This window comes from Cottoperca gobio, chromosome 9 (genome assembly GCF_900634415.1).
Source record: "Cottoperca gobio chromosome 9, fCotGob3.1, whole genome shotgun sequence".
Lineage (NCBI taxonomy): Eukaryota > Metazoa > Chordata > Actinopteri > Perciformes > Bovichtidae > Cottoperca > Cottoperca gobio.
In genome coordinates, this window is record NC_041363.1 from 1,231,941 (window position 1) to 1,249,137 (window position 17,197).

Sequence of the window (17,197 nt, forward strand, 5' to 3'; positions counted from 1 at the left end):
AGATCATTAGTTGTTCAAGTTAAGATCATCAGTAGTTCAAGTTAAGAGCATCAGTAGTTCAAGTTAAGATCATCAGTAGTTCAAGTTAAGATCATCAGTGGTTCAAGTTAAGATCATTAGTAGTTCAAGTTAAGATCATCAGTAGTTCAAGTTAAGATCATTTGTAGTTCAAGTTAAGATCATTAGTAGTTCAAGTTAAGATCATTAGTTATTCAAGTTAAGATCATTAGTAGTTCAAGTTAAGATCATTAGTAGTTCAAGTTAAGATCATTTGTAGTTCAAGTTAAGATCATTAGTAGTTCAAGTTAAGATCATTAGTCATTCAAGTTAAGATCATCAGTAGTTCAAGTTAAGATCATTAGTAGTTCAAGTTAAGATCATTAGTAGTTCAAGTTAAGATCATTAGTAGTTCAAGTTAAGATCATTAATAGTTCAAGTTAAGATCATTAGTAGTACAAGTTAAGATCGTTAATAGTTCAAGTTAAGATCATTAGTAGTTCAAGTTAAGATCATTAATAGTTCAAGTTAAGATCATCAGTAGTTCAAGTTAAGATCATTTGTAGTTCAAGTTAAGATCATTAGTAGTTCAAGTTAAGATCATTAGTCATTCAAGTTAAGATCATTAGTAGTTCAAGTTAAGATCATTAATAGTTCAAGTTAAGATCATTAGTAGTTCAAGTTAAGATCATTTGTCATTCAAGTTAAGATCATTAGTAGTTCAAGTTAAGATCATTAATAGTTCAAGTTAAGATCATCAGTAGTTCAAGTTAAGATCATCAGTAGTTCAAGTTAAGATCATTAATAGTTCAAGTTAAGATCATCAGTAGTTCAAGTTAAGATCATTTGTAGTTCAAGTTAAGATCATTAGTAGTTCAAGTTAAGATCATTAGTCATTCAAGTTAAGATCATTAGTAGTTTCAAGTTAAGATCATTAATAGTTCAAGTTAAGATCATCAGTAGTTCAAGTTAAGATCATTTGTAGTTCAAGTTAAGATCATTAGTAGTTCAAGTTAAGATCATTAGTCATTCAAGTTAAGATCATTAGTAGTACAAGTTAAGATCATTAATAGTTCAAGTTAAGATCATTAGTAGTTCAAGTTAAGATCATTAGTAGTTCAAGTTAAGATCATTAATAGTTCAAGTTAAGATCATTAGTAGTTCAAGTTAAAATCATTAGTAGTTCAAGTTAAGATCATTAGTAGTTCAAGTTAAGATCGTCAGTAGTTCAAGTTAAGATCATTAATAGTTCAAGTTAAGATCATTAGTAGTTCAAGTTAAGATCATCAGTAGTTCAAGTTAAGATCATTAGTCGTTCAAGTTAAGATCATTAATAGTTCAAGTTAAGATCATTAATAGTTCAAGTTAAGATCATTAGTAGTTCAAGTTAAGATCATCAGTAGTTCAAGTTAAGATCATCAGTAGTCATTCAAGTTAAGATCATCAGTAGTTCAAGTTAAGATCATCAGTAGTTCAACTTAAGATCATCAGTAGTTCAAGTTAAGATCATCAGTAGTCATTCAAGTTAAGATCATCAGTAGTTCAAGTTAAGATCATCAGTAGTTCAAGTTAAGATCATTAGTAGTTCAATTTAAGATCATTATTAGTTCAACTTAAGATCATTAGTAGTTCAAGTTAAGATCATTAGTAGTTCAAGTTAAGATCATCAGTAGTTCAAGTTAAGATCATTAGTAGTTCAAGTTAAGATCATCAGTAGTCATTCAAGTTAAGATCATCAGTAGTCATTCAAGTTAAGATCATCAGTAGTTCAAGCTAAGATCATCAGTAGTTCAATTTAAGATCATTAGTTGTTCAAGTTAAGATCATCAGTAGTTCAAGTTAAGATCATTAGTAGTTCAATTTAAGATCATTATTAGTTCAACTTAAGATCATTAGTAGTTCAAGTTAAGATCATTAGTAGTTCAAGTTAAGATCATCAGTAGTTCAAGTTAAGATCATTAGTAGTTCAAGTTAAGATCATTAGTAGTTCAAGTTAAGATCATCAGTAGTTCAAGTTAAGATCATTAGTAGTTCAAGTTAAGATCATTAGTAGTTCAATTTAAGATCATTATTAGTTCAACTTAAGATCATTAGTAGTTCAAGTTAAGATCATCAGTAGTCATTCAAGTTAAGATCATCAGTAGTCATTCAAGTTAAGATCATCAGTAGTTCAAGTTAAGATCATCAGTAGTTCAATTTAAGATCATTATTAGTTCAACTTAAGATCATTAGTTGTTCAAGTTAAGATCATCAGTAGTTCAAGTTAAGATCATTAGTAGTTCAAGTTAAGATCATCAGTAGTTCAACTTAAGATCATCAGTCGTTTCAAAGAAAAAAAGTCTTAAACATTAAAAATGTATAAGAAAATATAATTTTCACTTTTAAGTTTCCTGCCACGTGGAACTTGTGTAAACATCTTTAGAGCTTAAAATGAAGCTAAGTTGCATAAAATACAGTTGAGGTTAAATCTTCGGGGGGGGGAATGTCAGATAGACTTGGGACTCTGGTGTTCCAACAATTGAACCACAAAGGTCTATCTGCACAATGAGTTTAGTTTCTACCCATAATGCACTGAATTGGTCCAAACAGTGTTAACTTCACTACCTAGTGTGCAGCATGTGATGTGTCAACATGGGTTGGAGTTGGTTTTATAGTGTCCACGTTATGAACTGCTGAACTTTCAAATGCGCTTCTCAAAACTGGTCAAAGTGCAGATAGACCTTGTTCACCCTCAGGTGACGATATATCATCTCATTAACACCGTGTCTCTGTTTAACACTCTGAAGTACGTGAGAAGCCTAATGTGAGCAGAGACCTACATGCACACCTGGCCCGCTGCAGGACTTCACCAAACAACACAGATTGAGGTCTGTTGCAGGATTGGCCCCGGGTTTACCTGTGCTATTGATTCCAACTTCACTAAAAGCCAGCCGGCCCACTTTGCAATCCTGCCTTGATTGTGTAAATGAAAGCGCCTGCCCAAGCGTCCCCTCACGCAGCCGAATACAGACCTGATTTTATATTGTTAGTCCTTAAATGGCGACAGATTCAGAGAGCTGAGCCAGAGCGCTGCAGGGAATGCAAATTTCTAAACTATAACGGACAGGGCTTTACACCCAGGCATACCAAGCGTGTTCCTGTTTCTTCTTCTAATATGTATTATCTCAGGTCTCCCTCAGTTTAGCACTATGTGTTACAACAATGTGGTTATTTCTCCTCCATGCAGCAGAAACTGTATTTCTGTGATTCACTCTTTTAAAGTCCTGACTTTGACTTTTGCTAAAAGGGGATTTTTCATGCGATCTAAAACGTGTAATAAAAGTTGTGCTGTTAGATACCAGATCTCAAGACTTTAGATTATTGTCCTTGTAATACGACATATAATGTGGTCTGAAGGTCTTAGGTCTCATGTACTGATGAAGACATTTTGGTACTGCATTACTAAATGCCTGTATTTTCTAATTGCCACTGCTATATGTAATAATCTATTGCAAAATTTGAAGCTGTTTATTACCAAATGCAGCAGATTATTACATATGAATGACATTTTGTTGTTACAGACACCCTTTGCACAGCGTTGTAAACCTTTTGAGTGATATAGAGGTTTGGCGGACAACATTATAATCTCTGCAGCAGGTTAAAGAAGGATTAGCGGCGCTGTGTGAGCCTGGCTGGCTGTTCAGGGTTGACTCATCACCTCTCCTCCAGATATCATCTTTCTTTGGGTTGCTAAAATAGATCCAAAGGCTTTTCACATCATGCCGGTGCCTTCTCATTATGTGAGCCACTTTAGCGCTCTGTACTTATGCATTGCTTGTGCAGAGGAAATAGCAGAAGCTATAATTTTGGCAAAGCGCACCAATTTCATCTCCCCTCTACGATCAAAGAGAAGAAAAGGAGATGTATTGTTGTGCAAATGCTGGCGTTAATCTTCCCCGTGCACACATTGAACCCTTGCTGTACTAGACAGAGTCCTGAAGAAGTGATTTATTCGCTCTGCACCACCTCAGAAACGTCCGTTTGTCTTTTTGGAATCCCAGCGGCATAGCTGGCCGACACACACACGGAGGCACAAACAGGTACAGTTCCACAAATGCGCAAACGAAAATAGTTCAGCAAACACAGTAAAAAAAACACCCACGCAATGATGCACAGATGCAGGCACTCAGACTGATCACAGCTCTGCTGATGGCGACCTCTCAGCTCATCAGCCGCAGTGTTTACGCTGCTCTGCTGCCAGCGTGCTCTGCTGCCACGTTTCTCATGGAGATACAGTTTGTTATGAGCAGTGCAATCTCCCTGTTCATTATGGGGTGCCAGATGCACTTATTACTTTTGTAATGAAACTGTAATTGTGACACAGGAGCTGAGTGAGAAAGCGTTCGGCTCAGCTGCTGAAGATGACACATCTGATTAAGGCTGACCCCGGGTCAGATACCACATGTCTTTCTCTCCGGGCGCCGCCTCGGCACATCACCCTGTCAGATCGCCTGTCTGCTGCCTTCCCAGTCAGTGGGAATGAGTAAATAAGGTCTCATGGGAGTGTTAGTAGATGACACTGTTTGTGAATGTTTTACACCAACACACAAACCACCCCCCCCCCCCCCAATAACACATGGAAATGAAAAGAAATAATAAATACATGAAGTATGTTTTCCCAATTAATAACATGAATTACAGATGCACCTTGCTGACCAAAGCTAGCGAGTTAATGCTAGCATTAGCTGGTGACTGCTGTTATGCTAACGGTACAGAGCCTAGCTCCGCCCTCTTGTCCAAATATGGTCACTTCTGGCTACAAAATAAACAAGATGGCGACGGCCAAAATGACTTGTCCACAAACCAGCGAGTGATCCTTTATACAAGAAAGGAGTTGTGTAGCTTTAGCACCAGGATGCTACAGGTCCCTTCTTTATGTGTGGCATCTGCTTCAATTGGGTTTTTCATAAAAGGACTTTAACCCTAATGCCCTCCACCCTAACCTTTGACCTTCACTCTGAATGAACCTTCTATTCTTAACAGTGAACCTGCAGAGAATTGGCTTCTCATAGGAAAATAAATACAAGAAGCTCACAGAAAAGATTGATGTGTGACGCTGAAGACTTTGAAGACGTTGTTAGACACGCACTCAGACACGCAGCCTGAGCACACCTTGTCCTCTGGGCTCCGCGCCACTAAATTGGGCTTCATGAGCTTGAGATTAGTGGCAGCGAGGAGCGAGGAGCGAGGCGTCCTGTTACTTCCTGAACTCTTTTGCCTCCGCTGACAAGCAAAGTCAAAAGAGCAGCTGCCCTTCCTCCCAACACACACATTTATTAATGAATAATGCATACTGATTGATACAAACACCCACATATTTAAATAAGCAGACACACAGTAATTATGCATGTAAACACACATTTCCTTCTCCTCACCCACACTGTGATGCTCATAGATTGTAGAAGAGGTCATATCATGAGCTCATCCACTCTGACACACACACACACACACACACACATATGTTAGTCCACTGGGGATAGAAGAGGCAGCAGCAGAGATTGAACTTACTGTGTATAATTAGTCAGCGTGTGCTGAAGGAAGGTTTTATTGATTCAGCTTGTGTGACAACACGGTGACATAGTGCAGCTTGTTTCCCCCAAAGCGTGATCCATCTCTGGGAGCTGAGGGAGGCCTGCAGGGAGACGGGCTCCGTCAGGAAGTCCCTCTGCTCTTACAAGGTAACGCTTCATCGACAGGTGCTTCGTGTAAATGAAGAAACTTCAATTGTATGAAGAGAATTTGCGTTTTTATGAGTCCGCGTTGGGGACCAGTGTAGCCATATATACCACATATAGTGTTATATACCACATATAGTATTATATACCACATATAGTGTTATATACCACATATAGTATTATATACCACATTTAGTATTATATACCACATATAGTATTATATACCACATTTAGTATTATATACCACATATAGTATTATATACCACATATAGTGTTATATACCACATAAAGTATTATATACCACATATAGTATTATATACCACATATAGTATTATATACCACATATAGTATTATATACCACATATAGTATTATATACCACATAAAGTATTATATACCACATATAGTGTTATATACCACATATAGTATTATATACCACATTTAGTATTATATACCACATATAGTATTATATACCACATTTAGTATTATATACCACATATAGTGTTATATACCACATAAAGTATTATATACCACATATAGTGTTATATACCACATAAAGTATTATATACCACATATAGTGTTATATACCACATAAAGTATTATATACCACATATAGTGTTATATACCACATAAAGTATTATATACCACATATAGTGTTATATACCACATATAGTATTATATACCACATTTAGTATTATATACCACATATAGTATTATATACCACATATAGTATTATATACCACATATAGTGTTATATACCACATAAAGTATTATATACCACATATAGTATTATATACCACATATAGTATTATATACTACATAAAGTATTATATACCACATATAGTATTATATACTACATAAAGTATTATATACCACATATAGTATTATATACCACATATAGTATTATATACTACATAAAGTATTATATACCACATATAGTATTATATACCACATAAAGTATTATATACCACATATAGTATTATATACTACATAAAGTATTATATACCACATATAGTATTATATACCACATATAGTATTATATACCACATATACCACATATAGTATTATATACCACATATAGTATTATATACTACATAAAGTATTATATACCACATATAGTATTATATACCACATATAGTATTATATACCACATAAAGTATTATATACCACATATAGTATTATATACTACATAAAGTATTATATACCACATATAGTATTATATACCACATATAGTATTATATACCACATATACCACATATAGTATTATATACCACATATACCACATATAGTATTATATACCACATATAGTATTATATACTACATAAAGTATTATATACCACATATAGTATTATATACCACATATAGTATTATATACCACATATACCACATATAGTATTATATACCACATATAGTATTATATACCACATATACCACATATAGTATTATATACCACATACAGTATTATATACTACATAAAGTATTATATACCACATAAAGTATTATATACCACATATAGTATTATATACTACATATAGTATTATATACCACATAAAGTATTATATACCACATATAGTATTATATACTACATAAAGTATTATATACCACATATAGTATTATATACTACATATAGTATTATATACTACATATAGTATTATATACCACATATAGTATTATATACTACATAAAGTATTATATACCACATATAGTATTATATACTACATATAGTATTATATACCACATATAGTATTATATACCACATAAAGTATTATATACCACATATAGTATTATATACCACATATAGTATTATATACCACATATAGTATTATATACCACATATAGTGTTATATACCACATATAGTATTATATAGTATTATATACCACATATAGTATTATATACCACATATAGTATTATATACCACATATAGTATTATATACCACATATAGTATTATATACCGCATATAGTATTATATACCACATATAGTATTATATACCACATATAGTATTATATACCACATATAGTATTATATACCACAAAAAGGATTATATACCACATATAGTATTATATACTACATATAGTATTATATACCACAAAAAGGATTATATACCACATATAGTATTATATACCACATATAGTATTATATACCACAAAAAGGATTATATACCACATATAGTATTATATACCACATATAGTATTATATACTACATATAGTATTATATACCACAAAAAGGATTATATACCACATATAGTATTATATACTACATATAGTATTATATACCACAAAAAGGATTATATACCACATATAGTATTATATACAACATATAGTATTATATACTACATATAGTATTATATACCACAAAAAGGATTATATACCACATATAGTATTATATACTACATATAGTATTATATACCACATATAGTATTATATACCACATATAGTATTATATACTACATAAAGTATTATATACCACATATAGTATTATATACCACATATAGTATTATATACCACATATAGTATTATATACCACATAAAGTATTATATACCACATATAGTATTATATACCACATATAGTATTATATACCACATATAGTATTATATACTACATAAAGTATTATATACCACATATAGTATTATATACCATATATAGTATTATATACCACATAAAGTATTATATACCACATATAGTATTATATACCACATATAGTATTATATACCACATATAGTGTTATATACCACATATAGTATTATATACCACATATAGTATTATATACTACATAAAGTATTATATACCACATATAGTATTATATACTACATATAGTATTATATACCACATAAAGTATTATATACCACATATAGTATTATATACTACATATAGTATTATATACCACATAAAGTATTATATACCACATATAGTGTTATATACCACATATAGTATTATATACCACATAGAGTGTTATATACCACATATAGTGTTATATACCACATATAGTGTTATATACCACATATAGTGTTATATACCACATATAGTATTATATACCACATAAAGTATTATATACCACATATAGTGTATAGTTATATACTTCATCAGTAATCCGCCTGCATTATGCTCATGATTCAGCAGGAGGAAGGAGCACTTCAGAATCAGTGCATTTAGCATTTAGATGGACACAGCTTCAGGAGCGTGTGCAGAGACGTGCAGCAGTGTGAAGTCTATTGTTGTCTCTCTCAGAAAGTATCTCCCCTCAGCCTGATCCTTGACTCTGTCAAAGGAAGAAAGTCGGTTTGCTTATACCACACATGCTTCAGCAGGAGGAGAGCCTCTGTTAAAATGTCCCAGTTTGGAGACTCGTCGCATTGCTTTTGCTTTTACAGACCGAGATATTTAAACAAACCCTCAATTTCTCCTCCGTTCGCAGTTTAGTAACCACATGAAACGTATTGTGTGGTTACTTTCTGTGGCTTCACTGGATGTGTTGTCAGAGAGGTGTGACATACAGACAGCTTCCCTTTCTGGACAAACAGGCTCATTATAAAGCACAGCAGGCAGTTAAGATTTGTATTTACATAATGTTTGCCTCACATTGCTTCCGATTTACTCGACTTCTACGTTTCCCAAAATGAGCAAATGACAGACGAGAGACAGGACGTGTGAGAAACACAGCGACACGCAGACTCATTTCTCGAAGCTCATTTCTCCTTTTGACACTTTTGGATACGTGTCACATTTCTGTGAGTAATTGGATTGCAGCAGCTTCCGTTTTCTCCTCCTTGTATAAACGTTATCTGTGACCTCGTGTTGCCTTCGGTTAACACTTTAAATATTGTTTCATTGCATCGGTGTGACACAATGCTTGAGTCGGTTTAATTAAAGACAAGATTAGATTTTAAACTGCGTTTCTCTGCTCCTGTGAGACGAGAGGGAAAGAAAGGCTCAGGTGTTACTGCTAACGTTACCGACTCTTTCAGTCTGCGGCACGGAGAAGACGCGCAGCTACGACTAAAGCTGAGTGTCAATCACATGTGGTGGAAATGTGAGCGAACTAAGAACAATCACAAAAGTGGGGAAACATAATAAAACTTGCTTTTTAATGTGCTATTCTTCTACAATATTGTTCCACATTTCAAAGCTGAAACACATTCATACTGATGGTGGTGAAAAGAAGATACAATTAAATCATAAAGATACAATATTTGGAAGTGCATAATGCAGGCAGGAAGTGCACATAATGCAGGCAGGAAGTGCATATAATGCAGGCAGGAAGTATACATAATGCAGGCAGGAAGTGCACATAATGCAGGCAGGAAGTGCACATAATGCAGGCAGGAAGTATACATAATGCAGGCAGGAAGTGCTTAATACAGACAGGAAGTGCATAATGCAGGTGGGAAGTGCACATAATGCAGGCAGGAAGTACATAATGCAGGCAGGAAGTATACATAATGCAGGCAGGAAGTGCATAATGCAGACAGGAAGTGCATAATGCAGGCAGGAAGTGCACATAATGCAGGCAGGAAGTGCATAATGCAGGCAGGAAGTGCACATAATGCAGGCAGGAAGTGCATATTGCAGGCAGGAAGTGCATAATGCAGGCAGGAAGTATACCTAATGCAGGCAGGAATTATACATAATGCAGACAGGAAGTATACCTAATGCAGGCAAGAAGTGCATAATGCAGGCAGGAAGTATACATAATGCAGGCAGGAAGTATACATAATGCAGGCAGGAAATGCATAATGCAGGCAGGAAGTATACATAATGCATGCAGGAAGTATACATAATGCAGGCAGGAAGTGCATAATGCAGGCAGGAAGTATACATAATGCAGGCAGGAAGTATACACAATGCAGGCAGGAAGTATACATCATGCAGGCATGAAGTATACGTAATGCAGGCAGGAAGTGCATAATGCAGGCAGGAAGTATACGTAATACAGGCAGGAAGTGCATAATGCAGGCAGGAAGTGCATAATGCAGGCAGGAAGTATACATAATGCAGGCAGGAAGTATACATAATGCAGGCAGGAAGTATACGTAATGCAGGCAGGAAGTGCATAATGCAGGCAGGAAGTATACGTAATGCAGGCAGGAAGTGCATAATGCAGGCAGGAAGTATACATAATGCAGGCAGGAAGTATACATAATGCAGGCAGGAAGTATACATAATGCAGGCAGGAAGTATACATAATGCAGGCAGGAAGTATACATAATGCAGGCAGGAAGTATACATAATGCACACAGGAAGTATACATAATGCAGGCAGGAAGTATACATAATGCAGGCAGGAAGTATACATAATGCAGGCAGGAAGTATACATAATGCAGGCAGGAAGTATACATAATGCATACATTCTGGTTGTTGTTCTAGCTGCAAACAACCGTGGACTACAGCGATGTAATTATATAGTAAAGCCTCTATAATTAGGATGAAATTACGCCCTTACACAGGTGTTTTCACTTTGTTTCCCTGATTACACCGCTTCTCAGGAGTAGTGTGCATGTGTGTGTGTGTGTGTGTGTGTGTGTGTGTGTGTGTGTGTGTGTGTGCGTGTGCGTGCGTGTGTGTGTGTGTGTGTGTGTGTGTGTGTGTGTGTGTGTGTGTGTGTGTGTGTGTGTGAGACAATATGATTGCTGCTATACAAGAAAACCATGTTTCCCCTCCTGAAGAGTTGTCATCTTCACAGTGGACATATTCCCACCACTTTATCTTGTCAAAGGACAAAACATGTCCTGGTGAGAACTTATCTTTATCACCAGTTAGGGGTCCATAACAAGATCAGTTCATAAAGTTAGGAATAGTGTAACGAAACACTGCACCGAGCGAGGAAATGAATTAGTAATAATACTTTGTGTTGTTTTGTTTTGTTTTTGTTTTTGTTCTCTGGTTTCTCTTGGAGAAGAGATTTTAACTGCCTGATTAAATAAAGATTTTATAGAATTAAAATAAAGTAAGTGGTGCAGCGAAGTCCTCAAAGTAATCTTGACTGGATGTTTGGTGACAGCTCTATGGCGCCTACACAAGGCTGAATATTGAATATAAAAATATTATGCAGAGAAGGCATACAAGTATAACTATATACTATATTATATTATAGTATACTGGATATAATTGTATAAATCAAACACTTCTTCATTCATAATAAACAAAAATCCTTCTGAATGACGTTAAATTGTATTTTTATCCATCCTGCGCTTTCACGCATTTAATATTAATCTGACACAGAAAGTGACATTTAGTTCTGTGACATACAATAAACGTTCACGATAATGGTTGTTGCACAGTCTAAATACGCCATAACACCTTTATCATTCTTATATATGAATACGTAGCGTATAACGTACATAACGTATTCCCTGCATAGCTCTGCTCAACCTCGAGGTCTAATCAGGCATAGTAATTACAAACACCTGTGTGTCCAGGTCCGGCAGCTCTGCAGTCCTGACTCTCCTCCACAGAACCTTCAAATCCTCCAACTTTATTGACTAATTTAATAATCTCTCTCTAACACAAGACTTTAAATGTACTGAAGAAAAACAATTCTGAAGCTGACAAACAAAACCTTCTTAGAGTCCCATCTAATAAGTTTTACATCCACTTAATGTCAAGGAAACACAATAGTAGCTTTGGTATTTGGATGAGAGAAGAAAAAGACTGAGTGCAATTTTCTTTTTCTTTTGTCTTTATGAACAAAAAGTACAAAGATACCAAAAGTCCAGGCACGTAAACAAAGTACTCAAGGGCTGAAGCAGAATCTGGAACATACAGGGAAACTGGATCAGGATAAATACAGGCTATAATGTGAAAGCTGCAAAACAAAGGCACACAGCGAGAGACAAGGCAGTAACGTGGTGGAAGTGGATTTATAAATAAACTGCAGGTGGAATGACTGAAAACACTGACACAGAAAATGTATTTTGTTTCTGAGAATTAGATCCATGGTTGTATTTTAGACCTGAATCCAGCAGCAAACAACAGACAGAGATCCCAAACTGTAGTAGACCTCCTTTGAAGAATGTAAAAGGTGCTCAGGTGTGCTGATGAGTGTCTATCTGAATATCAAAGACTGCGTATGAGATTATTTAGGGCTAAAGTAATGTTCTCCCTCTACTGGATATTACATCTTCTCTGCAGTGTGTGTGTGTGTGTGTGTGTGTGTGTGTGTGTGTGTGTGTGTGTGTGTGTGTGTGTGTGTGTGTGTGTGTGTGTGTGTGTGTGTGTGTGTGTGTGTGTGTGTGTGTGGTCATATGTACTCTGATGAAAGCTCCTGCGCTCCCGGGTCTCCACTGGAATCAACATAATTGTAGTTAATTGCCAAGAAAGTGGCCCGTGAGTCTCCTGTTCAGCATTTGCAGAGGAGGAAACAGATTATCCCTGTGTGCATGCTGCAGTCAGGGGGTCCTCGCTCTCTGATACACACACTCAGACTGATATAATACAATCAGCCACATTGAAACAGACATTAATGCACACACACATGTGTATAAACACCCCTGCACACACACTTAACAGGGATTTAGCAGGATTAAACGCTGTGTCTGTGGTAGATTACCAAATCATTAGCTAAACGCAGAAGCTGTCATATTTAATTTGTTCATTTAGGGGTGAAATTGATTGGACAGTTATTGGAGGTCTGACTGATATTTAATCGTGCTCCTCAGTCCTCTGGCACACACACTAATCAGCTCGTGACTCCAAGAAGTAACTTTGTTTCACTACTTGCTGCATGAGTCCTTCAGAGTGAGCAGCAGAAATGATGTAAAGGCCTTCTGTTACTCAGCACGCCTTTAAATCAATAATGCATCCATAATGCACCATATCATCAAACTTACTGCTCTCAGAAATGTTTTTACACAAACAGTGACAAACCTACACAGAAGTATCTCCAGGCACTTCCTGATGCTCCGTGCCACTCAAATATAATCTGATCCCAACGGTGCAGGTTTGGTTTAAAGTATATATACACAGTATATACTGTGTATACTGTGTATACTGTGTATACAGTATACACAGTATACACAGTATATACTGTGTATACTGTGTATACTGTGTATACTGTATACACAGTATACACAGTATATACTTTATACTGCTGGATGTTCACAATGTTACCGGTGGTTCCTCCAACGTGAGTCTCTCTCTGCTTCAGTCCGAGCACATTGACATGACGTCTGTGTGCTCTGTCCTGTTGTAGGTACTATGTGTGTGTGGCCATCCTCATCTACTTCCTTCCTCTGCTGGTGATGGGTTGTGCTTATCTGGTGGTGGGACTAACCCTGTGGGCCAGTGAGATCCCCGGAGACTCTTCTGACCGCTACAAGGAGCAGCTGACCGCCAAACGCAAGGTACCCTGCACTTTAGCAAACCAGTGTAATCAGATTACTTAAACCTGGACGTGGCTACATCTCTTGCCGCAGTGATGACATCATCATGTATCTGCGTCACCATCAACGTGTTGTTTAAATAAAATACAACACATCTCATCAGTAGCGTCCATGTTGCAACTTTGCAACAAGTTCCCATCCCGGGGAATGTGACCATCCCGAGGAGCACTTGAATGCACCGTTGGCCTTGGTGAAGGTGTGCGCTCTCCGAGTGCCGTTCTAGTTCTAAATGTTTTGAATGCTGTTCCTCAACGGCTTATTTTAGACGTGTAAGTGTTACAAATTCATCTTCTCTCACGCTGGTGTGTGTGGCTGCACTGTGTGCACAGAAATCTTAGCAACAACATTTTTAGAACAAATATACTGGAAACACACCAACACACACTTGTTGGTTGTCGAAATCTCGACATTGATCATGTTGCAGCACAGCAGATAATGAGACAGCCTCACAGATCTGTACATCATTTGCAGTAAACACTGTCTGGTATTGACAGTGCACATGATGAGTGTTACATTTCCAAATGGGCAGACAGAAATTTCAAAGCAGCTGCGCTTGTTGTGGACGGACAGATTTGTTGCCACTTCTTGTTAAGGAGACAATGCACAGCCGAATACTGACATTACATGATGTGTTTTCCCTTGACAGGTTGTATATGCACGTTTTAAACGTTACGGAAACGAGGCATGATCTCCAATGTTATTTTATATTATTTTAATTCTGTTATTTTATATTATTGTAATTCTGCTCTTTTATATTATTTTAATTCTGCTATTTTATATTATTTTAATTCTGTTATTTTATATTATTTTAATTCTGTTATTTTATATTATTTTAATTCTGTTATTTTATATTATTTTAATGGTGCTTCAGACTCATCCACACTGTGATTGTTGTTCTGTAAATGCTCTTATTCTGTCTAATCTTGTACAAATATTTATGTTTTTGCTGTGAAGCACTTTGAGCTGCAATGCTTGTATGAAAGCTGCTGTACAAATACAGATTATTATTATTATTATTATTATTATTATTATTATTATTATTATTATTATTATATGTGTTATATATTATTCATGGGGCAGGAATGCTGTTGGACTTTATATGACATTGTACTCGGTGCTGTTGCGTCCAACAGGTGGTGAAGATGATGATCGTGGTGGTGTGTACGTTTGCCATCTGCTGGCTGCCCTACCACGTCTACTTCCTGCTGCACCAGTTCTTCCCCGGCATGTTTGAACAAAAGTTTATCCAGCAGGTGTACCTGACCATCATGTGGCTGGCTATGAGCTCCACCATGTACAACCCCATCATCTACTGCTGCCTCAACGACAGGTCAGTCGGCACCGACGCACGCATATATTTTATTATTTGTTTACTGTAAACGCTCAAATGTTTAACTTCAGAGAAAACCGGGTACCAAGGTGTTTCCTACTGTAAGTGTTGGGGGTCACGCGTCTCTTCCTGGGGTTGAAACACGCGCAGGAAGTCTTCAGTTTCATCAACAGCAGTTTTACACCATCGATGACGACAGTGTTGTTGTTTTGTTGGCGCACGAAACATATTCATGTTGGTGTTGATGGTAAATAATTGTTTGTTTACTTCAGTATTTGCACTTCTTATTAATCTTTTTAAAGTATTATTACTAATTAATTTCCTCGCTCGGTGCAGTGTTTCGTTACACTATTCCTAACTTTATGAACTGATCTTGTTATGGACCCCTAACTGGTGATAAAGATAAGTTCTCCCCAGGACATGTTTTGTCCTTTGACAAGATAAAGTGGTGGGAATATGTCCACTGTGAAGATGACAACTCTTCAGGGGGGGAAACATGGTTTTCTTGTATAGCAGCAATCATATTGTCTCACACACACACACACACACACACACACACACACACACACACACACACACACACACACACACACACAGCTCAGCAGAAAGGCTCCTTATGTTGTCACGTTGTCACATCTCTGCAAAGAAAGAAAGTCTCCACATGTCACAGACTTCCACACGTGAAGTGAGAACGAACTTCAAACTTTGAAACACATCTCTGAAGTGTCTGAATCCAACTGTGAACATCAACAAACAACTGATATTAGCATTCTGAACGTTGATGCATTTAAAGATCGTTGATGGGGAAATGAAGGCAGATGATTTACTCTGCTTGTTGTCTTTACTCGATCATCTCCCATCGTGTTGGATTGCGACCACCTGTTAATTGTCTTCGTACTGTCGGAGAAATTGGATTTCACACTTGGGTGTTTCCGCCTCCTAAAGTCGTCCTATAATGAAAATATGTGAGGGCGGCGAGCGGAGGTCTAGTCATCAATCTGTACAGAACAACAAGCGGCTTTTCCTTCCAGCTCAGTCGATTTAAACTCTAATGTGTGACCGATGATCGCCCTCTTCTCTCATTTTCAAGAGATCTCTTCTCATCGCTCTCCTGCTCTCAGCGATTGACATTTCGCCTTCCCCCTTCACATCTCTCCCTGTGTGTGTTTATTGAGGTGTTTTCATTTAGTTGCCGGCCCCCCCTGTGAGTTCTTTATCTCAAGTCATGTCTTCCTTCTGCGGTTTACGCTAAACATCAAGTGCTGATATAAATGAGACGTCCAGTAAATGTCACAGGCAACAGTTATTGTTAATGGACATGCGAGTGCTTCACTTCACTGTTGCTTGTTACTCTGGTGCTACATCAGCTGCAGCGTGTGGAAGATTAACAGATGCTTTTAATAGTGTGAAGTGGGTAAAATATTGATTTAGTTTAGTTCACGTCGCTTTTATTTCTGTAAACTGCGTTGCATGATCATCTACAGTAACTAAACAACACTGCACCAACATTGTGCCGTTTACTTTATAATATATATGACTTAAATATTAATGTTATGATCTGTATTCAATCCTATGCTAGTTTATAAAAGAAGCATACGTTCATGCTATTGACAGACGATGGTGTGTTCTCTTTGGGGTACATTGAACAGCTTAAATAAATTACTATGGCCGTAAAAAACTAAGATTTAAATGAACTTTTGGCTAAAGTTCTGGCCGGGCCTCAAAGTGTTTAGAAGGTCTTACCTCCTCTGTTTGAACCTAATGTATCTATAGGACGTG

At 36.5% G+C, this 17,197-nt stretch overlaps 1 protein-coding gene across 1 annotated transcript in view; it reads left to right on the forward strand.

Moving 5' to 3' along the window:
- tacr1a (tachykinin receptor 1a) overlaps positions 1-17,197 on the forward strand; it is a 45,970-nt gene that overhangs the window by 27,825 nt on the left and 948 nt on the right. The window contains exons 3-4 of the mRNA XM_029440643.1: positions 13,899-14,049; positions 15,222-15,418. Of these exons, the coding sequence (XP_029296503.1) occupies positions 13,899-14,049; positions 15,222-15,418 (348 nt within the window). The remainder of the gene's footprint in view (positions 1-13,898; positions 14,050-15,221; positions 15,419-17,197) is intronic.